The sequence below is a fragment of the Lepidochelys kempii genome, chromosome 2 (genome assembly GCF_965140285.1).
Source record: "Lepidochelys kempii isolate rLepKem1 chromosome 2, rLepKem1.hap1, whole genome shotgun sequence".
Lineage (NCBI taxonomy): Eukaryota > Metazoa > Chordata > Testudines > Cheloniidae > Lepidochelys > Lepidochelys kempii.
The window spans coordinates 37,530,598-37,554,368 of NC_136381.1; the positions used below are offsets into that span (position 1 = coordinate 37,530,598).

Consider the following 23,771-nt stretch of genomic DNA (forward strand, 5'->3'; position numbering starts at 1 on the left):
TGTGTAACCTTTCCTAAGGTTTTTTAAGAGTAAAAACTTTTCTGATATTTAGGTGCTACGCTTAATGACAAGGATGATGACTCCCTCCCAGCAGAAACTGGCCAAAACCATCCATTCTTCCGACGGTCAGACTCCATGACGTTCCTTGGTTGTATTCCACCCAATCCATTTGAAGTTCCTCTGGCGGAAGCCATTCCCCTGGCAGACCAGCCACATCTTCTACAGGTGACACCAGAGACAGTATGCTTGAGGATACTTATTTGTTGTTTGTTTTTCATTTCTAACTAAAGTATGTTATTTACTCAGCATGCTTCTGTTAATTTTCAGCCAAATGCTAGAAAAGAAGATTTATTTGGCCGTCCAAGTCAGGGTTTATATTCATCCTCTGCCAACAGTGGGAAGTGCTTAATGGAAGTGACAGTGGATAGAAACTGCCTTGAGGTACAGTTATAGGAATTTTGTTTTATTTCAAAGTGTGGCTTATGAAAGCTAATACTGTGTAATCCCTTTTAAAACAAATAAGACCATTATTGTGAATGCTTTACCATAGGGAAAGAATGAAGATAGCTTTTAAAATAGTGGTGGGTCTAAAATAGCCTCTTAAAATTTTAAAACTTACAAAAGTATGTTCAAAATATATTTTTATTTGTTTGAAAAAACAAATTTTAAACAGATACCTTTAATACCTTTAATTATTTTAAACAGATACTTTAATAATCAAATGTATGCTCTAATTATTTTTTCAAGGCTACAGTAATTTTGGGGGATTTACTTGAAATGCTAATAAATCAAGACTATTTGAGAGAAAAAGGGAATAAAAAATTCCCACCTCTAGAATGTCCTATTTAGATCACCCAGAGCCTGAACTGCTGCCATCTTGAAGTGCTTTTGTGCTTGAAATTCTGCAATGTGTGGTCTGGGGGCAAGCTAAGTCTATCATACATTAAGTGCAGTTCTGTCCTGTATAAATAAATAAAATCAACAAGAAAATTATGTACAAAAGTTCTTCTAAAATTTTACACACTGGAATTGTGGTAGAAGCATATTCATCTACTCATGAAGGACAGTGTTCAGTTTTTTTTATTCAGGATGTCTAATTTGAAAAGGTTCATGGTCTGCTTTAAAATATAATTAAATGACATCTCCTTGTTTAGGTTCTTCCAACCAAAATGTCTTATGCAGCCAATTTAAAAAATGTTATGAGCATGCAAAATCGGCAAAAGAAGGAAGGAGAGGAACAAAATGTGCCAACAGAAGAATCTGAGACTTCAAAACCAGGGCCTTCAGCTCATGATCTTGCAGCACAGTTGAAAAGCAGCTTGCTGGCAGAGATAGGACTGACAGAGAGTGAAGGGCCACCTCTTACATCATTCAGGTACTCAAGGAGTAAAATCAAATTGTTCTATAAAATAATGCTAAATTAGCATTAAAATCTTGCGGCGTTTCAAACCTTTAGTAAGAAACTTTTGGAAGTACTTAAGAGACTGAGAAATATTCAGGACACTTCTGAAACAGTTTCAAAGTTGGATGGATGCAAAGTAGTGCCGACAGTTGAGCAGAGGTGGATAGGAAGATGAGTGAACTGGAGTGGAAGCCTTTTACTTCTTACATAGTTTGTATCCAGAGGAGGATTGATTGACTTTCTAGGTAGCCAAGTTCCATGCAGGAATTGGCACTATTACCATCTGTACTGGGAATCTCAGCTGGGTACCAAAGATCATTTGATGGGTTTAGAGATTGAACTGCCTTCATTATTAGTCCCCTCCAGAAGAGAAGATTGGGGTACGTAGGAAGAGTGGACAAGCTGGTGCTCTCACTGTTTGTTTTGCTACCTCTTCTAGATGGGACTTTGGTCTCTAAAGTAATGATTCAGCACCTTTTATAAGCACTAAAAGCATCCTTGGAAAAAAAAAATCCACAAAAACCACATTGTTAGGAAATGGTTAATGTTGAAATGTGTAGCAGTGGAGTCTGCTTAACACCTAAAAATGTTATACTTTCTGTAGAATAATTCCTCAACTTACGTGGTGGTGTTTTTGTTTGGGGTTTTTTAACAAAATAAAATAAAATTTTAAATTTATTTAAATTTAAATTAAATAAATACCTTTGGAAATGAACATCTAAGGGATCCAGCAGCTTTGCTCATACTCTTTTTCTTCCTATCACACCATGCAAGTTACAACACCGTATTGAACCTAAATTGTGCCCTTTTGCTGGGTTCTGAAATAATATATCTGTGTGTGTATACACATATATAAGATATAATATGAAACTTAGAGCTGAATATTTCATAACCATGAAATTCACAGGATTCATTAGCATAGATCAGAGCTCCATACATTTTATGTTTGAGTAATATTTTTATCAATGCACAGGTAAACATTTTCCTTGGAATTATGAAATATAGTCAATATATGTTTTTTAAATATATATATAGACATGGCTAATTGGTATGTTTACTGTTTATAATGAGTAATAGTAGTAATATCCCGTATTTTAAAGTACCTTGGAAACAGATTCCTTCGTAAAGAAAAGGAATTTTCCAATTCCCTAGTAATTTTAACTTTATGTATGTATATATGCAAAGGAGGCAATCCTGAGACTGGGTAGGGAGAAGTTACTTGCATGGTAAGATGGAACGTAAAGAACTATATGGCATGAGGAGTGTGATTCACCTCAAGACTTTCCTATTTTTGAGGGGTTTTTGAAGTAGAAGAATTACTTGGAAGACAGAATACATTTTCTAAGTGATAAGACTCCACTGATGCACACCTTAGCTTCGATTAGGAAATAGTTACGTTTTTCTTAATGAATTGTTTGTATAGTTGTTTTGGGTGCCATATGGTTAGGTTGGGTTGACAAGTAAGACAGATTCCCTGAACATGCATCTTGTAACATTCCTATTTTCCTGCACCCACTTCTATGTCATCTTATGTGTTGTTCTTCTCTGTGGTTCTGCTATCCCTTTCATTTTCCCATGACGCACCACTTTCTCTCCTCTACATATGACCCCTTCTGTCGACTCTCTCCCAAAACCTCCATTCCTAAATCTGAAATTGTGTTTCCATGTCACCCCTCCATATGCCCCCTCTCCACTGCCACACTCTTGTTTCTGGCTCATCTCAGCAGCTGGAGTCAGGTGGTCATTTTTATATATCTGTAAGTGTTTTTTAAAAAAAAAACAACAACAAAAAACAATGCTCTTTTTGCACTTAAATTCAGTTTCTAACACTCCCGACTCATCTCACATACATGCCCTCAAAAAAAAAAAAAAAAAGGCAATTCTCAGTTAGATGAGCAAAACAAATCTGGAGTTTCAAGGCACCCCATCTGAAGAGATGATGAATGGGAAAAAGCATTAGAATAACGTTGAAGAAGTAAACAAAGCTAAACTTTTGTAAAAGCGTAACTTTAAAACTCTGACTTTTACACAACTTCCTGAAAAAGCATATCCTGAGATGAGATGCAGCATGCAGAATTTCAGGAAGAGTGGTGTCTCTTTGGAGAAGTTTGGAAGCTGCTTACTCCTCCATTATTTTAAAAAATAAATAAATGGAAATTACCAACTTGGTTGGCACAGATTTATTTAATTGGGCAAGCTTTGAAATGTTTCTCACCAGCTTTGTGCTATCTACTCCATCTCCTATGTATTACTTAACTCAGAGATATGCCATAAGTTGCATGTGAGCTGATTTCTGAGCTGTATTTTTCAGGAGCTCTTCCAACAAAATCATATCCCTTATTGTAGCTTTCAGTTTTATTATCACTTAAAACTTTTTTTATAGGTGGTGACTGTCCTCAATAATTTACAATGCCACTTAAAGTTTAAATTTTGTCCAGAACTTAACAACAAATGATTTCACGTTTGGTATCTCAGCCTCTACATTTGAACTTTCAGTTCAAACCAGAACATGAGCCGCCCTGAAGCTCCTATTTCTAGGTGCTAGAAAATCAGGAAATTATTCCGAATGCAGTGATTTAAACAAAAGTAAAAATATACAACTGAGTACTATCAGAGGTTTAACTTAGTGTTTGCATTTTTTAAGTATTACAAGTTTGTTTTTTGTCCCTGTTCTACCAGGCCCCAGTGTAGTTTCATGGGAATGGTTATTTCTCATGATATGTTGCTAGGACGCTGGCGCCTTTCTTTAGAACTGTTTGGCAGAGTGTTCATGGAAGATGTTGGAGCAGAGCCTGGATCGGTATGTATTTTCTGTGTGGAAAATAGACCGCATTTTGTGTAATTAAATTCTACAGCTAATTTATTATTTTGGTTTTTTAAAGATCTTGACTGAATTAGGTGGCTTTGAAGTAAAAGAATCAAAATTCCGCAGAGAAATGGAAAAACTTAGAAACCAGCAATCCAGGGATTTAACATTGGAGGTAAAAAATTAGTTTTATTTTCCTGATTTATAACTTAATTAAAAGTTGAATGCAATGAAAACATCATAATATAATTTTATATTCTGTTGTTAAAGGTTTAACACACACTGCAGCTATCTGTGTTTTAGTAATTTGATATAGGAAGTTATGTTTCAAATTCTGTAGGCAAACATTTTGGAACACTTTTCAAGGAGGGGACTCCGGTGCACTGAATAGTGGTGCGTTGTAGTTACTGTGTAGTGTTATGGATTCCTCCTTCTGGTAGCTCCTTCCAATCATAGTATTTCATGGGAACTTTTATTCTGAAATACTAAAAATCCTCTTGAAATAGCATTTAAAGCTGAAATTAATATTTGATCTTTTGCTACGGCAATCATTACAGAAGGGTAAATGCTTAATTTAGCCTATGTATTTGCTAGGTTGATCGAGATAGAGATCTTCTAATTCAGCAGACGATGAGGCAGCTCAACAATCATTTTGGTCGCAGATGTGCTACAACTCCAATGGCTGTTCACAGAGTAAAAGTTACGTTTAAGGATGAGCCAGGAGAAGGCAGTGGTGTGGCACGAAGTTTTTATACTGCCATCGCACAGGCTTTTCTATCAAATGAGAAACTGCCAAACTTAGACTGTATCCAGAATGCCAACAAGGGTACCCATACAAGTAAGTACCATAGAGAAGGTATTCCGTGGCTACCATTAATCATAACTTTGGAGATGCTTTTCACTTTGGAATATTAACTCTGTTATGCCATCAGGGAGCTAAAAGTTCAATATACATTAGGAAAACCAGAAAGATGGCTAAATAACTTCTCCCCTTGATTCCCTGAAAATGTGAATCAGCCTTGACCTGAAGGAACTTCCTCCAGGCTGAAAGGATACATCCATTCAATTCTTTGCCTCTTGGTCAAAATTGCCAAAAAGGGATACCGATTTAGTATTTTTTGAGAGCTAGATACTTGTCCACTTAGAATCAGATCAAAGCCATCAACTTACTTCACTTAGAATATAAATTAGCCATGAGTATCTACTATATTTGGACATTGCCAATATGGTCATGAACAGACTACTGAAATGTGAAAGGCTCTATAGCCCATGACCATCCCATCCAGTCCCACTTTGTCCCTGAGATATGAGTGAAGTGGTATGCTATACCAGCACTTCTCTTGTAGAAATTTAAGTTCAGTTTCTGCAGAAACTAAATTTTTCATGGCAGGGAGGGGAATATCTAGTTCTTGCAATTTCCTAGAGATTCTGAACGTGTGCCGGTGCACTTCAGGAAGACTAAAATAACTCTATGAGCTGCATGCTTACTGTCCTAGCTGAGGTAAAAGATCCTAAATGTAATGGAGCAGCTGTGGGTTTGCTGTGGTGGGAGCCGGTCACATGGCAACGGTACTTGGACAGTTTGGTGTGGCTGGAGCAGTGCAGAAGAATGGAGAACACACTGTGAGATTCAAACTCTAATCCTCTACTGCTGAAGTCTGTGGACTTAATAGTAGTGGCATTGGAGTCACTCTACAGCTGTTCCTCACCTACACACTATTTGGGGGCCAGGATAATAGAAGAAGAATACTTAATCCTGCCATGAGTGCAGGGGACTAAACTAGATGACCTCTTGAGGTCCCTTCCAGTCCTATGATTCTATGGTAAGAATGGCTCTGTTTCCCCACAGTTCCTCTTAGAACCTCTGCTCAGATCATTTTAGTTGGAATTTGTGTAGAGTTCTACATTTGATCTGACTGTATGAACTTTTTCTGTTTATCTTAGTTATGTGTTAGCTGATTCCAAATAGCATCTTAAAGTCCATGTCAAAAATTCATTGATCGCTTTAGCAGAAACATCCAGCTGCTCTGGATTTGTATACAAAGTCTGAATGAAATATCACCTCTTCTATCTCCATAACTGCTGTTTCTGCCTAACCCCAATATTTTTAAAGTCTCTCAGGGCATATCTACACTATAAACTTAAATCAACCTATGTTAAGTCAATTTACAGCCACTGTAGTAATTATTGCGAGTGGTTCGTGTCCACACTGATGATCTTCTGAGTGCTTCCCCTTGCTTAAGAGTGGCAGAGTGGGGGACTGAGAGCCAGGGCTCTCAGCTCCATGTCCAGCTTCCTGCAGGAAGCCCAGCTGCCCTGTTCCCCTCAGCTCCCCGCTGGGAACAGGGTGCCTGGGCGCAGCCCACCTTGGAGCGGAGAACAGGCAGCAGCTCAGCTGTGGAGCCAGCTTTCTTGTAAATTTACAAGAATGACAGCCAATAGATGTAAGTAACACAGAGTCTACAGGGACACTGCGTTGCCTTAACTACACCAACATAAGCCCTACGCCTCTCGTGGAGGTGGAGTTGTTACGTCAGTGTAGCAGGGCACTTACACGGGTGGGAGCAAGGCTGTAGTGTGTACCTAACATAATTAGGTCAATGTAAGGCATCTTACGCTGACCTAATACTGTAGTATAGACCAGGCTTTGGAGCACATATAATAGTGATTAACCCTTTAACAGGCAGCAACCATTTGAAATAACTTAATCACCGAGTCTGTGACATAGAAAACACATCCTTAGTATTTTGAAAGCATATACCTGCCATAAGACTTCAAAAGCTGAAAAATAAACTTTTAACTAGATTTCAGTTTTGAATCCCATTGCGATCTGCTAAGCCATCTAGTCCACTAAAATTGTGCTCTTTTCCTGCACAAGCTATGCAATAAAGAGCTTGAAGTACATTGCATTGTATGAGGATGAGAAGTTTAAAACATTTTTTTCTTTTTTTCAGGTCTGATGCAGAGATTGCGAAATAGAGGGGAGAGAGATCGGGAGAGGGAGCGTGAAAGGGAAATGAGGAGGAGTAGTGGCTTACGAGCTGGTTCTCGAAGAGACAGGGATAGGTACATGATTTATCTGTAACTTATGTCCTGGTCACAAGTATTTTATGAAATAGATCAGCGATTCTCAAACTGTGGGGTGGGCCTCCCAAGGGAGGTGTGGGAATGTGTCAAGGGAGGTGTAAGCTGTGTGGGTTTTCTTGTGTGTGTGTGTGTGTGTTTTTAAAAAAAAAAAAAAAAGCTCTGGCTTTCAGCCCTGGGCAGCTGGGTCTCATTCAGAAGTGCTGTGCACACCCAGAAGGCAGAGATAAAGGGGACAGCTGGAGGCCAGCTGTGGTGGTGGTTTTATGTATTTGGGGAGGCCTAATCAAATAGGTTTGAGAACCACTGAAATAGATGAATGTCTGTTCTAAAATTTGGACTCTCCTTTCTTCAAACTGAGAGGATACTATGCTTCTCTTTCAAGATAGAGTACTTGTATTGAATAACTTTCCATATTCATTTTTAATATAAATACGTGATCTAATGAATACGCCCATTTCAGCATCACTAGACCGTTGTTCAACCCCATCTCACAAATCACTCCTGTCATTGCAGTAGCCAAGACAAGAAATGCATTACAAACACCACCATTGTTACTTGGTGGGTTGTCCACCTTGTTTCTCCAAAAGATTGACAGAATTCAACTCTGTTCCCTTCCCAAACCTTTATATCCAACTAACTACATGGAATATTACAATTGCACAAACTGGTCCATACTATTTTATCTGTACATAAATAGTATTATCCAAGAGATTTGTACATTTCCTTTGCAACTAACATAGTCTTATCAAGTTTCACAAAATATAAACCAAGAGGGATGTAAACTGTCATTTTTAAAGGGACTTTAGAAGACAACTTTCCATTGACACAAGGCCCTTTAGACCAGCCTCAGAAGGGAATCCTAGTGATGATCCTGATCCTCTTCCAGCACATCGACAGGCCCTTGGAGAAAGGCTTTACCCTCGTGTACAAGCAATGCAACCAGTAAGACCAATCTGCGCAGTACACTTAAGTCTATTGTTGCTATGGGTATCTTTCACTTAAGATTTCTTTTCTTTATCCTTTGCTTGTGAAATTCATGACTTATTAAAATAGTTGAATTCTATAAGGGTATTTTTTTAATCTCTCTTGTGACTTTCTCTAGTTTGTATTTCTACAACTTGTCATTTGACTCACAAATTTGTTTTAAATCTTGGGTGTATTAAGATATGAAGGTTTTCAGAAAACCATATTTGAAACTGAGTGCACTGAAGGAATGATGGGACAGTAAGATCTTGAATTCTTATTTCCAGGCATTTGCAAGCAAAATCACAGGTATGCTACTGGAGTTGTCTCCTGCTCAGCTGCTTCTGTTACTAGCAAGCGAAGATTCCCTTAGAGCAAGAGTTGATGAGGCTATGGAACTCATTATTGCACATGGAAGGTAAAGGATTAAATAAAGATTCAGATAAAAAAGGAAGGCTGGTCTTGTGGTTAAGACAGTGATCTAGGATCCAGCAGATCTGGGTTCAGTTCCCTGTTCTGTCACAGATGTCCTGTTTGCCTTGGGCAAGTCACCTGATACTAGTACCCTCAGTTTCCCATTTGGAAAATAAGAAAGTACTTCCTCTTCCCCACAACTTCTACCTTGTCTGTTTAGATTGTAAACTCTTTGAGGCAAGGGCTGCTTCTTACATTGTATATGTACAGTGCCTAGCACAAAGAGACCATTATCTTGGTTAGGTATCTAGGTCCCATTGTTATATAAATAATATGGTATTCTTGTTTGTGTTTTGCTTTAAAACCAAAGTGTCGAGAAACTTCACTTTGCACAGTTTGTTTTCAGAACCTGGTTATAATGACTTAGTATTCCTCCTGTCCAGCTGTAGAGATTGGTTGAGGAAACTCATCTGTATACATGCACAATAAAGAATTCGCAGTCTAGTTCCTTTCAAATTTTTCTTTACTAAATTCTGTTTTCAGAATCATATCTAGTTTTATTATTTTGACTTTTCATTAAAAAATAAACTTTTCTAGTTTCAGCTCAGAATGTGACTATTTAATTGATAATGGTAAATTAAATCTTGGCTTGCCTCGCCTCTTCTCCTCCCCTCTCCCCAGGGAAAATGGAGCTGACAGTATCCTGGATCTTGGGTTGCTAGACTCCTCAGATAAGGTACAGGTAAGAGATCTGTTTTGCATTGGGTTCACTTGTGAAATGAAGGAAATTTAGGATCTATTTATATTGGCTTGCCATAAAAAGATGTTTGTTTTTTTTTAAATAAATGTAACAGCCTGTAAGTGACCTGCGATTTTGCCTCAGTTGTCTCCTCTTGTCACATAAAATGTAGGGCTATCAAGCGATTAAAAAAATTAATCGCAATTACTCGCACAATTACAAAGATTACTCGCGTGATTAAATAATAGAATACCATTTATTTAAATATTTTTGGATGATTTCTACATTTTCAAATGTATTGATTTCAACTACAACACAGAATATAAAGTGTATAGTGCTCACTTTATATTTATTTTGATTACAAATATTTGCACTGTAAAAAACGAAAAACAGTATTTTTCAATTCACCTAATACAAGTACTGTAGTGCAGTCTTTATCATGAAAGTTGAACTTACAAATGTAAAATTATGTACAAAATATAATTGCATTCAAAAATAAAACAATGTAAAACCTACAAGTCCACTCAACTTCAGCCAGTCACTCAGACAAACAAGTTTGGTTACAGTTTGCAGGAGATAATGCTGCCCACTTGTTTACAATGTCACCTGAAAGTGAGAACAGGTGTTTGCATAGCACTGTTGTAGCCAGTGTCACAAGATATTTACATGCCAGATCCACTAAAGATTCATGTGTCCCTTCATGCTTCAACCACCATTCCAGAGGACATGCGTCCGTGCTGATGACTAGTTATGCTCAATAACGATCCACAGCAGAGCAGACCGACACATGTTCATTTTCATCATCTGAGTCAGATGCCACCAGCAGAAGGCTGACTTTCTTTTTTGTGGTTCGGGTTCTGTAGTTTCTGCATTGGAGTGCTGCTCTTTTAAAACTTCTGAAAGCATGCTCCCCACCTTGTCCCTTTCAGATTTTGGATGGCACTTCAGATTCTTAAACCTTAAGTCGAATGCTGTAGCTATTTTTAGAAATCTCACATTTGACAAAACTCAAAGGTGGTACCAATCTGCTGTGGAAGTGTTTTTAAAACGAACGTGTGCTGAGTCATCATCTGAGACTGCTATAACATGAAGTCTATGGCAGAATGCAGGTAAAACAGAACAGGAGACACACAGTTCTCCCCCAAGGAGTTCAGTCACAAATTTAATTAACGCATTATTTTTTAATGCACATCATCGGCATGGAAGCACGTCCTCTGGAATGGTGGCCGAAGCATGAAGGAGCATTTGAATGTTTAGCATATCTGGCAGGTAAATATCTTGCAATGCCGGTTACAGAAGTGCCACGTGAACACCTGTTCTCTCTTTCAGGTGACATTGTAAATAAGAAGTGGGCAGCAGTATCTCCCGTAAATGTAAACAAACTTGTTTGTCTTAGCGATTGGCTGAATAAGTAGTAGGACTGAGTGGACTTGTAGGCTCTAAAGTTTTACATTGTTTTGTTTTTGAGTGCAGTTATGTAACAAAAAATGTCTACACTTGTAAGTTACATTTTCACAATAAAGAGATTGCACCACAGTACTTGTATGAGGTGAATTGAAAAATACTATTTCTTTTATTTATCATTTTAAAAGTGCAAATATTTGTAATAAAAATATAAAGTGAACCCTAGACACTTTGTATTCTGTGTTGTAATAGAAATCAATATATTTGAAAATGTAGAAAAACACTGAAAAATATTTAATACATTTCAATTGGTATTCTATTGTTTAACAATGCAATTAATCGCCATTAATTTTTCTGAGTTAATCACGTGAGTTAACTGTGATTAGTCGAAAGCCCTAATAAAGTGAAGAGTGTTTTTTTACTTCGCTGAAAGGATCTGCTTCTTTAATTTGTTGTTTTTCAGAATAACGAAGTAACTGCTCAATTATTTAAATATCCACCATTGCCAAATATTACCAGACTTTTGAAATGGCGAGACTCAAAAATCTTTTGGTCCAACAGTGAGCAGGTTTCAGTATTCAGTGGATAGCAAAAATAGGATAGACATTTGATTTTTTTTAACTGAAATTCTAAATTGCTTCTTAATCTTTTGTACTAGGAAAATAGAAAGCGACATGGCTCCAGTCGCAGTGTGGTGGACATGGAATTAGATGATACAGATGATGGTGATGATAATGCACCACTATTCTACCAACCTGGGAAACGAGGTTTTTATACGCCAAGGCCTGGCAAAAACACAGAGGCAAGGTTGAACTGTTTCAGAAACATTGGCAGGTACAATATTAAGCTAGTTTGCTAGTCTTGTGTTCTCTTGGCATTTCAGATATTTTGGTAGCTTATATTTCTCCAAAGATAAAAGCTGTAATAGAGTTCTCATCTTGGGTTTGAAATCATGTGGGGGAACCTGAACAACTCAGTCTGTTAAATCTTGAGAGAAATCTTCAATTTTTGCAGTAATACCCCTCAACATACGTACACGTGTACGTGCGTGTGAGAGAGAGAGAGAAAATAAAATGTTAGTAGCATCAGATTTATTGCACCATTGGCATTTCAGGTCCCATGACTCCCTGGTCTCTGAGGACATAAACTTTCTGTAAAAGGCAACTATTTTGCTGATTTCTTAAGCTAAAATTTGTATCTTTGTGCTTTTGCTTTCCCTGCCTCCTTTTTATTTTGTAAGTATGTCAGAGAAGCAGGACCTTAAAGTGCCCCAGTATCATCCACATTATGTCTGAGTTGCACATGCACAGCCAGCAGAACAGACCATAACTGTCTTGGCTTTGATATCTCTGTCCAGATGTCAACATGGGTTCTGAAGTTCAAAAGTGAGTTTCCCTGAAATCATTCCTGGTTCTCCTTCTCTCTCTCTTCACACCCCTGCTCGCTCGCGCGCTCTCTCTCTCTCACACACACACAGTTTTCATAGGCAAACAGTCCTCAAATAAACAGTTGAGCATCCTTGCTGGACATCATGACTATCAATATTTCCCACATTGGTAAAGCTCTTACAAAATAGGTGCTCAAGCTGTGTTTCCACAAACAACCTGCTAGCTCTGGTATAGATGGACTCCAGGACCCTGCTCATGTTGTTGGGCACTGACTTGAGAGGGAAGGGGAAAAAAAAGGCTTCTCTTCCCAAGAAAACAAGGTGTGTATCAAGTAGAACTCGCTCCAAAGATATTTCACTTTTCTAGACTTCTCAATGCTTGTTCAAGTGTTCTTATCTATGCCTTCATCGCCTTATGTCTGTATAATAGCAGTGCAGTATACTTGGGTATGAAGACACCAGTCCTTGGAGAACCTCCAACTAGTACAGAACCCTATGCTGCATTCCTCAGCAACACTGGCTACTTTGAGCCCATCTGACCTGGCCTCTGCTCTATATGTTGGCTTTCCAGAGACTATTGAGTAAAGTTCAAGATCTCAGTCCTTACCTTCAAGGAGCTTAGTGGCATGGGCCCAAAATGTTTAAAGAGACTGCTTAAAGCTCCAGGATGAGGACCATGGTCAAGAACTCTACTTCTGTGGCACAGTGGAACTTTCTACCACAGGGATAAAGCTTGTCTGTGCAGGAGACTAAGCTTTCTCAGTGACTAGTCTGACTGTGGAATTAACTATGTCACAAATTAAGGGCTGTCACAAACCTCACCACGTTCCACTCCAAATTCAAGGTGCTCTTCTTTCACCTTGTCTTGTCTGAAATAAATGCATAGTAGTGTGTATGTTAAACAAAACACTACACTGCACAACTTCTCTCCCTGGGGAGTGATGAGAGAAGGAGACTAAATGACATATGACAGAATTTAGTTGTATTGCCTAACACTGCTTGAAGGTTCTCAATGCTGTGTCGATGAGGGCAGAATAAGAACCTATTGTAGGATAGGATGAAGTCCTCTAATTACACTATTTCATACAGTAAAGGTAACTTTTCAGTTCTGAATATATTGTGGGGCCTGGTGTTGTCTTCCTACCACATTGCTTCATCTCCACTGAAAATGTGTGTGACAGAAGGTTGCTTCTGACATCTGTCATTGTTCCTTTGTGGGATCATGTGCTTCAGAACAAGGCTTGTGACTAGTGTTTGCTCTCTTGAATAAGTCAGTGAATGTTTTTGCACCCCATTGGCACTAATGGACTCAGTGCACCTGACTTTGAAGTGATCATGAGGAAAAACATGCGGGATTGCTCTGCTGAGGCGCTTTTTAGAGCGAATTTGTGGAAGTCCATAGGCTTATGGCTGGAGAAGAATTACACCCTTAAAAATCCACTCACTTCTTGATTGTTTTCACTCCAGTACAGCAGATTCTCCTAATTCCAGAAGAACCATGTCTGTGTGTTGTCTGACTGCATTTTTTATTGTAACAACTGAACCCATAGCTTCAAAGCTCATTCAATCATTTGATATTTACTTACACAGCCAGACTCATAATTTTCCAAACAGATTTATAGGGCAGGTATGTAGAGTTCTTTTCACACCATTGTGAAGTGTAATTGATCAGCCAGAAGGCAGCTATCAAAATTCATTTTAACAGCCTTTTTGCAGAAACAGTTTTTGCCTAAGTTGTCCTGTCTGTGTGGGGTTTTTTTGTTTTGTTTTGTTTTTAATTTTTGGGAACCCTCTTATTTTATCCCTATTTTTGCTGAGACTCACATAAAATAGGTTTGTTTTCTTTCCACTTACTTTTTATATTATTGGTTATTTTTGGATATTTTCTTTCATAGAAATATCTGTGGAGATTTTTAGTCTCCAGGAGTGGAATTCTGTTGCAGCAGGTATTTTTGAGGAAGTGATCCTTCTTTACCCATGATTGTTCTTTCAGGAAAAATAGCGGATTATTTTTAACCAAGCTTCCTAGAAAAACTTTCCCCATGGGATGAGGTACTGTATGCACCATTTCGGAAACAGTGATTTATTTTGGGGGATGTTGGCATTGGGAATTCTTAAATATGAGGTTTTATAATTGGAAGCTAGCTTCAACCTGAATTCCAGAGTTAATTTTTTTTTTTCTTGTTGAAATATTCAGGAAACTCTTTTGAATCCCACTTTTTTAAACAATTTCCTTTTGTGATTTTCTAATAGTATTCTTTTTGTTCTCAGAATTCTAGGGTTGTGCTTACTGCAGAATGAACTGTGTCCCATCACGTTAAACAGACACGTTATCAAAGTTCTTCTGGGCAGAAAAGTAAGTTGATCAGACATCTGAATTGCCTTTAAGTACATAAGATTTAGTTTTTAATTTTTTTTTTTTTTTTTTTTTAACAAAGTATATGTTTTGATGTTAACACTGTGCTTGTTTGGCAATACTAGATTTAATTAAAGCAGTTTTGATTTTTTTGTTGTCTTACAATTAAACTGAGTTTGCCAAGTGGATGCCAAGAAATTGACTGAGGCAGGTTTCCAATGACATAATGTGCGCGCTCGCTCTCTTTCTATATACATCTATATCTATCTGTCTCTATTAATTACATATTTAAAATGGGACAGGGTTGATCTCCCTTTTTTTTTTGCTCGTGAAGTTGAAGAACCAGTGCTGTAGCATTAGTTCTCTCTTGCTCTTTCTATGTTAATATTTTCAAAAAGGCATTTTGTTTAACAATTGAGAAAATTCTTTAATCAGATTTCAAATTCTGCTTCAGGTGTAGACATAAAATTTAAATGCAGTCCAGCAATTGCCTATGTTTTAACTGTTTTAGGTCAAGATCACATTTTTATTATCTTTTGGCAATATACCTCTCAATATGGTACCTGATGCAACAAACTAAACAAAGTTTTCCATTATCCCTGGCCTTCATTTTGGTGTTTGTTTTTTAAAAAAAAAAAAAAATAAAGACAATGACTGGCTCTGATGGCTAAAATGGATATGATTTTAACAAATGGGGCAGGGGAATGGTGACAAAGGAGCAAGCGGGTATGGATGCACAAGAACACTCCAATCCGTTTCCAAAACAGAAGGACAATCTCCTTGCTCTACCATCTGAGTAAAAGACTCCTAGGGTTCCCTCATGACGACAGCAGAGGAGTGGGCAACATGGGAAAAATGAGAAGCACCAAAATTCCCTGTAGTTGAGTTTAGGGGCACCACAAAGTACTGTCTTAGATGGAAAGACAGATAATCGATGGAGCAAAGGCCCCCAAAATGGGGCAAAAAAGGAAAGGATCTGCTCAAAAGATCTGCTTGTTGAGGGTAGGAGGGCAACTACTGGGCACAAAAAACGTCCACCTATAGGAGTTTACAGCTGCTGGGAAGAAGCTTTCTTTCTGTGAACGTGCAGGTGAATTTTCTTTCCAGAGTTTTAGGGAGTGTGGAGATGAGGAAAGGAGTGATGACACATGTGACCCCATTTTCAAATCCTCTTGAAAAATCCACCAAGGTCTGTTCTGACCCAAGCTGATTTATGGAAAGGATACATTCCAAGAGTTCAGTTGCCTAGATCTATAGTCATTCTTAGTGTGGGCAAATGCTTTACAACCTTCTCTGTGCTTTGCCAATGCACTTCAATCTGGTGTTATGTTCCTGCACCTCAGAAAATCAGGATGAGAATGGAAATTACATTTATTTATTGATTGATTGATTGCCATTCTTTCCAAGAGTTTGAGTAAATGCCTCATTACATGGCTATTTAGGTGCCTTATGCTAGTGTACATAGTGTATCAGTTCTAGATCTAATTATGTTGAATATATTTATAAAAACAATGCTACATATCAAACATCTACCTTATTTTAGGTGAACTGGCATGACTTTGCTTTTTTTGATCCGGTTATGTATGAGAGCTTGCGGCAACTTATCCTAGCCTCCCAGAGCACGGATGCTGATGCTGTTTTTGCAGCAATGGATTTAGCATTTGCAATAGACCTGTGCAAGGAGGAGGGTGGAGGGCAGGTAGGTGCAAGCTGAACTTGACTTTACAGTTTAATGTTACTTGTTCATAGCCTGTCAAACCCCAGACTGTAGATTTAAGGTGAGATTTTTCTAAACTGATTAAGTGTTCAGGAGCCCAAGACCCATTGAAAGTCTGTGGGATTTGTGTTCCTAAATCACTTAAGTATTTTTGAATATCCCACCCCTACTATTTATGGGCTGTTTAGTATAATCTAAATGAGAAATCAGCAGTACCACTATTATTGGTCTCATCACGAGGACTGGTTTTAAATGTAAAACTTCTGTTCATGGTAATGGTAATAGTCCGAACCAATAACCCATTGAAAACTTGTTTTAAGAGTGAAAAAGCTGTATAACACCACAATATATTTACTGCATACAGTAATAGAAATGATACTCTTGTTTTAACTGTTTCTTTTTTCTGCTTTTAAAGTATGTTTTTAAATCCTCTCCCCTTTTGCTGCTTCATCATAGGTTGAACTTATCTCCAATGGTGTAAATATACCAGTCACCCCTCAGAATGTTTATGAATATGTCCGGAAATATGCAGAACACAGAATGTTGGTAGTAGCAGAACAACCTCTACATGTAAGTGCTTTGTAGTGTTTTGGAATGATTCTGTCTATTTCTGCATATGCCGCGTTCCATTCCAAGTTGTCCAACTTCTGAAGGGTATTAATCTTTGTTTCTTGTTACACAGTTGCTAACTTAATCATGTGGAGATCTCGATTACCCTAAAAGCTCATTTGAATAGAAAGAAGGATATAAATTCAAAGGAAGAATTAAAGTTAGCTCAATGACTAGTTAAACTTCAGCATTTACATATAGATTAAAAAATTAATATCTTGAATTTACATAACATGTATACTGGGGAAATGCTTATCTTCAAAGACATATGGATTCTGTAAAATCTTCCATTTTTCTCTATTTTTGTCAGCCTAGATTTATTTAACCTCTTAGCTCAGAGATATAACAAGCCAAACTCTGACAGCATAAAGTCACTGGAGCTTCTGGCCTCCTTATACCTGCTCTGTGCAGGATCAGTGTGGCTAGTGACAGCAGAATTTTTGTTCTTACCATTGTTGATATTTTTTTAACAAGAAAAATGACCAGAATCTGTCTCAAATTATATTAAAAGTAAAACTTGGTCTTGTTTTTAGAAGCTTGTTTTGAAATAAAAGATTAGATATAAAAATATTTGCTTTATGATCACTGATTTAGAGACCAGTGTTTAGGGCAATTTACTGGACTGCTAAACTGTTTCCAACCATTGTAGGCCATGGGATATTAGACTTTTGAAATTATATTGTCCTTATTGTCATTTGCCTCCCCACCTTCCCGTGCCCCCAATTGCAGTTCTGACATGATTTATCAGTTAGTATCTCCTGAATATTCATTTCAAGAACATAATAATGACCATAATAAGTCAGACCAAGGGTTCATCTAGCCCAGTGTCCTCTTATCCAACGGTGTCTGGTGCCAGATGCTTCAGAGGGATTGAGTGATCCATCCCCTGTTGTCCAGTCCTGGCTTCTAGCAGTCAGAGGTTTAGGGACACCCAGAGCATGGGGTTGTGCCCCTGACTATATTGGCTAACAGTCGTTGATGGACCTGTTCTCTGTAAAATTATTTAATTCTTTTTGAACCCAGTTATACTTTTGACCTTCAAAATCTCCTGGCAACGAGTGCTATGGGTTGACTGCATTATGTGAAGAAGTACTTCCATATGTTTGTTTCAAAATTGGCTGCCTATTAATTTCATGAAGTGACCTCTGATTCATGTGTTACGTGAAGAGGGTAAATAACACTTCCCTATTGACTTTGTCCACACCATTCATGATATTATAGACCTCTATCATATTCCCCCCTTAGTTGTCTCTTTACTAAGATTAACAGTCCCCGTCTTTTTAATCTCTTCTCACGTGGAAGCTGTCCATACCCCTTCTCATTTTAGTGGCTTTCTAATGAGATAAAGCTACAGCATTCGTTTTTAAGTTTAGTGGTTCTCAAAGTGGCAGATTTTTAAAGTAGTCTCATAATTCATGGAAGTGGGAATTTCAGGTAGAGGGCAGCAAGGTAATAAAAAGAATTGTGGATATATTGTAACTGAGTAGGACATAGAAAAAACGGCTATATTGAAAAGTTCAAATTCCAGTGAGAGAGAGGGCACTTGTTTGTACTACCAGTGGTTTGCAAGGTGCCAACCTTAAAAATAATTCACTGGTTCCCTTAGTCTAGCAATGTTTGTTGCTGGTCTAGGCCTGAATACTGCAAGTTCTAGACCATGGGCCCATATAGCTTCCATTCAAAAAAACATTTTTACCATTTGAGATTGAACATGGAAGAGGTGAACGGCCAAGAGGAAAATCAACTGATATTTGTGAGCTGTGAACTTCCTTGTATGTAACTTCTCAGAGATTCACTTAAACAATAGCAAAGGTGATCAGTGTAAAGTGAATCGTGCGACTCTTTCTTTCAGGCAATGAGGAAAGGTCTGCTGGATGTGCTTCCAAAGAATTCATTAGAAGACTTGACAGCAGAAGATTTCAGGCTTTTGGTAAATGGCTGTGGTGAAGTAAACGTCCAAATGCTGATCAGCTTTACCTCTTTCAATGATGAGTCAGGTATGAAATATGTAGTCTGTTTAGGAAATGAGCTGTACAGCTAGAAATTTAGCAGTATTCACCTGTCTGTCCTTTATATAGAGATGGATAGCAAAGATAATTTTTTTTCAACTTTTTCTAAGCTTAAAACCAGCTCTGTTCATTGACCTTAATGAATGGCTCTAAATATAATATTTTAAAAGGATTTTCAGTGTGCTGGACCCTATTATTTGCCACTTTTAAGCATCTTCACTCAAAATGGAAGAGAACAATACACAACTCTTTCCAGGGTATCACTATATAAATAATCCATCAGAATGCAAGGAGAGCAAATTATGGGTTGTGCTATTTTTTCCTGCCAAATCCTGGCCTGACCATATATTTAGAGTTATGATTGATGTAGTGTAATATTTTTAAAGCAATATTTCATTGACCTGTTACGAACTTAGATACAACTAGTTAGTAAATCACATGGTGTCTTAATTTTATTAGTTGTTTACACCAGTGTTCTTCAGTCTAGTCCTTTAATGTAAACACTTTTGAATGTGTGTTTGACATAGAATTGTCCTTTTTCCTGGTGTGCCGGTTTTGTGGGAAGGGGTAGAGACCCTAAGTATTTTACTTGCTGGTGTATATAAAACATGTGCTCTAAATTTTCATTGTCATATACATTTAATTTAATTATTCTGTTTCAAACAGGAGAAAATGCTGAGAAGCTTTTGCAGTTCAAGCGTTGGTTTTGGTCCATAGTTGAGAAGATGAGTATGACAGAAAGACAAGATCTAGTAAGTTGTCCTTCCCCTGTAAAAGGTTGCTTAAGACTGTTTTTCAACAATCAGCATTGCTTTTTAGTATTTTTTGTTTGTTTGTTTTAACGGAAAGGTTTTCTACACTGGTAGAGTGGCAAAGTAAGTACTAGGGAGTTAGTGCAGTAGGCTTTCAGCTCTGGAGACTGAATATGAAACCTAGCTTTGTTCACAAGAAAATTAATGTTGGTGTATCCTTCTTTGTCCATATCTCAGAACTCTGAAGCATATATGCAGTCCATGTTTTAGAGGTTTCACACTAACAGGTGGTCAGAGCATCAGGTTTGAATTGCGTTTATGGAGGATTGGAAAAGTTTGCTTGTTGTGCAGTGTATTCACCCACTTTTTTAAAATGTTCTCTTTTGATCACCTCAGAGATGTGAACCTTCTCATTTTTGAATGAACTGCAAAAAAGAAAACAAGGACTGGTGTAAAAAGAGGAAAATCTAGAGAGGATTGGTTTAGGCAAAGAACTCAGGGTGCAATGCAGTATTCACTTTGCTCTGCAAGAGGATATTTCATACTTCTAATACTTTTCAAGTAAACTCTTGATACTGCAATTGCTAGCTATTAATGCATTTGGTATCAGTGCTGTATTTTATAGTAATTTGATTGATATAAAGTGGCTAATTCGATTATATATAAAAGTTTCTGATACACTAGACATTATCCTCTTCCCAAAAGGACAGGAAATCCCAACTTCCTGCACCAAGATGTGGTTAATATCATTTGGAGAGTGTTGCTTCTTTTGATAAGTTGCTTTGATAAATGTGGTATTATATATTTGTAGTTGAAAGAAGAGAGGAAATGACTGGGAGTTTAACATTATCATAATAGTACACAGTGTAACCACTGAGTCTCTACACTACAAGGAATGTTTTATGTTCAAGCACCATGACTGCCCTCTGACTTTCCCATTTTACTCAAGTCAAAATAATGATCAGTATGTGATACCAATGTTTATATCATGGAGACAGTTTAAATATTTCTAGACCAGCAAAAGTTACAGCCTACTTTTTCTATTCTTTTAGGTTTACTTTTGGACATCAAGCCCATCATTGCCTGCCAGTGAGGAGGGATTCCAGCCCATGCCATCCATCACAATAAGACCACCAGATGACCAACATCTTCCTACAGCAAACACTTGCATTTCTCGCCTTTATGTCCCACTCTATTCCTCTAAACAGATTCTGAAACAGAAATTGTTACTCGCCATTAAGACCAAGAATTTTGGTTTTGTGTAGAGTATAAAAAGTGTGTATTGCTGTGTAATATTACTAGCTAAGTTTTGTAGATTTTTCCATTTGTCTATAAAAGTTTATGAAAGTTAATGCTGTCATACCCCTGGTGGTACTTTATTGATTAAATGCAAACATTCCTGTACTAAGTTTGTAACCTACAGGCCTAAGGAGAACTAGCAATGTTTGACTGTAACAGTTCGCTAGTCAATAACTTCTTGGCCTAACCCCAGCCAAAGATGACAGCAGAACAATATAATTTACACTGTGATTTATCTTTTTGCTGAGGGAAAATATGTAAAATGTTCAGAAAATTCACTGCTGCCTTTGTGAAAAGTGTTTCAGCAAAGGTTCTTGTATAGAGGGAGTAGGGAATTTCAAAATAAAAAATTAAGTATGTTCTGTGTTTTATTTTAACTTTTTTTATGGTGTTTAATTTGTGGTTGGCTGCAGTTGTGTATCATGTATATTGAACTTGTAAAAAGTTCTTCACAGTTCAGATCCAAGAGTTGGAATCATTCACTTTTACTTATGAAACCACTTTCATTGCAATTTCTGTTCTGATTGCATTGAACTCTGGCACATTAGATCCCATCACTAATATTTTGCATGTAATCTGTACCTTTAGTGAGGTTTTTTGTACATATGATGAGGCCAATGCACATTATTTCATATTTCACAATCAACATTTTTGTATCCCTGTTTCAGTAAGCAGACAGTCAGGAGATTGTTCCACTTCCAGTTATAACCAGACACTTGAACTGCGGTATCTCAACTGTGTAAACTCAGCCTGGGCACTTTCTGGTAACTGTAAAATGTTTATAAGATCATGATTATTGAAGATACATTTTGGAAAATTTTAATGTTCGTGAGCAGCTTAACTACTTTTGTATCTAGCCTTTTTTAAGTATCTTGTTACAGTTTTTTAATAAAGAAATTATAGACAAAATACCAAGTCATATTGAAGACACAATAGTTTTTATTTATGTAACTCTGAATATTTTAGTTTAACAGCCTACACCAGACACAGTTGTCCATTAAAAATCTCAATTTCTTAACTGAAAAATTGATCTGCATCTGCACTATATAATAAACAATAAATAAATAAATAATGGAAGCAGTTCAGCTCACATTTTACAGTTAGCAGAGAATCCTGAATGGAGCAAGCCAGGCAATCTCTTCTCTTCACAAAAATGCAGAATTTAAGGGAAAGTTTCTCCCTAATAATCAAAATGGATTATGATGGAATAAATCTACAGATTCGTTGTAGGGGGACCTACTGTATTTCCACTCTTTTTTAATAAAGCGATTATTGGTTTTACAAGGGTAGTCTTTGAACATATAGTAGCCTAGTACTTTTGTCATTAAATTCTTAATGCTTTAATGATTTCCATTATAAATGTTGGAAGGCCATTAGTAAAGGAAGGAGCACCTTTGGCTGCCCTTGCTATCAAATTGTGATGCTTGCTAAGACTTAATAGAGTAGACTGATGATGATGGGTTTTGATGAGACTTTATTGTTCTCCTACTTTTCCCTGCACTCTGAGACTCCATACTGCAATGACCTTTCCTTGCTGAAGGGTGCTAAACTGGTTTTCCACCAAAATTGGTTAATACCACTTTGAGTGCCAAGCGGAGGTGGATGACCAAAAGTGACCTAAGCTCCTTCCTTTTTCCACCCTACCTAAAAATGCAGCATCCTGCTTCTGTAGCACCTCTAAATCTTGCATGCATGGAGGAGGGCTTGGGACCATAACTGATCACCATGTGTGCCACTTTGAAGATTGTTTTATAAGACTAACTCTTCTAGACTTGCTTAGTTAAACTGCAGGTGCACCAAGTAAACCAGGAGAAATATTTCCACATGTATTAATGAAATAATAATAGCATTCCCAAGAACAGCCCTCATAGGCGCGGGGAAGGTTTCAAGTGGTTAGGTAATGGGGACTGGGAGCCTGGTATTTTGGATTCCGTTCCTGTATCTGCCACTGTGACTTTCAGCAAGTTTTAGACAAGCCCTCAGCTCAAAGACTTAAACACATGCTGCACTGCTTTTACTAGAGTGGTGTATAGTTAAAGCAGTACAACCTCCCTGATGTGGGTGCAGTTATATACTGGTATAAAGGTGCTTTATACCAGTATAGCTATTCCTGCATGGGAAGGGAATACACTATACAGGTATAAGGCACCTTTATACCAGTATAACTCTCCACGCTAGGGGTTGTACCAGTATAAATACTTCAGTAAAAAAAAAAAATCACAGCCCTAACTGAAATAGTTCATATTGGTACAAAAACTGTAGATCAGGCCTCAGATTCACAGTCCATAAAATAAAGAAGCTGCCTCCCTCTCAAAAGCTTTGTGAGGCTTAATGGTGTAAAACTCATCCAAGATCCTCTGATCGAAGGCCGTATGTAAGTGTAAAGTATTGTGTATATATGTATTGTGTGTATATGTATAAAAATGTATGTGTATGTATAACATATAAATATATGTTATATGTATATATATTTCTGTATATAGCATAAACATTTTTTTAAAACCTGTACTGTATAGCTAGGCAGAAACTACACAGGTAACTAGTCTTATACAGTAGTTCACCATATATACACAACCAAGGCGCTCTGATGACATAAGCAGAGGGATAAACCAGAATAATTTATGTTGCCATCATTGACTTGAAATGTGTATGTTGCTTTATAAAATAGCTTTTCTCTGTATGGTATATTTAAGCAATATCAAGGTTTTTAATAAGAAAAATGTTTATTAAAATCATACACTTGTTTCCCTTTGACTTAAGCCCTTCTGTTAGTTTATTTTTAAGATGCGGTAGATAAATAAAAGGAAAAAAAGGAGAAAAGTTTGCA

At 37.4% G+C, this 23,771-nt stretch overlaps 1 protein-coding gene across 1 annotated transcript in view; it reads left to right on the plus strand.

Annotated features, from left to right (window-relative positions):
- UBR5 (ubiquitin protein ligase E3 component n-recognin 5) overlaps positions 1-23,698 on the plus strand; it is a 140,877-nt gene extending 117,179 nt beyond the window's left edge. Inside the window, exons 43-59 of the mRNA XM_073330413.1 lie at positions 53-225; positions 328-441; positions 1,155-1,375; positions 4,082-4,202; positions 4,285-4,383; positions 4,803-5,046; positions 7,163-7,274; positions 8,093-8,237; positions 8,546-8,676; positions 9,354-9,414; positions 11,474-11,649; positions 14,474-14,558; positions 16,102-16,257; positions 16,732-16,845; positions 18,737-18,881; positions 19,560-19,645; positions 20,698-23,698. Of these exons, the coding sequence (XP_073186514.1) occupies positions 53-225; positions 328-441; positions 1,155-1,375; positions 4,082-4,202; positions 4,285-4,383; positions 4,803-5,046; positions 7,163-7,274; positions 8,093-8,237; positions 8,546-8,676; positions 9,354-9,414; positions 11,474-11,649; positions 14,474-14,558; positions 16,102-16,257; positions 16,732-16,845; positions 18,737-18,881; positions 19,560-19,645; positions 20,698-20,910 (2,396 nt within the window). The 3' untranslated portion in view covers positions 20,911-23,698. The remainder of the gene's footprint in view (positions 1-52; positions 226-327; positions 442-1,154; positions 1,376-4,081; positions 4,203-4,284; positions 4,384-4,802; positions 5,047-7,162; positions 7,275-8,092; positions 8,238-8,545; positions 8,677-9,353; positions 9,415-11,473; positions 11,650-14,473; positions 14,559-16,101; positions 16,258-16,731; positions 16,846-18,736; positions 18,882-19,559; positions 19,646-20,697) is intronic.
- The last annotated feature ends 73 nt before the right edge of the window (positions 23,699-23,771 follow it).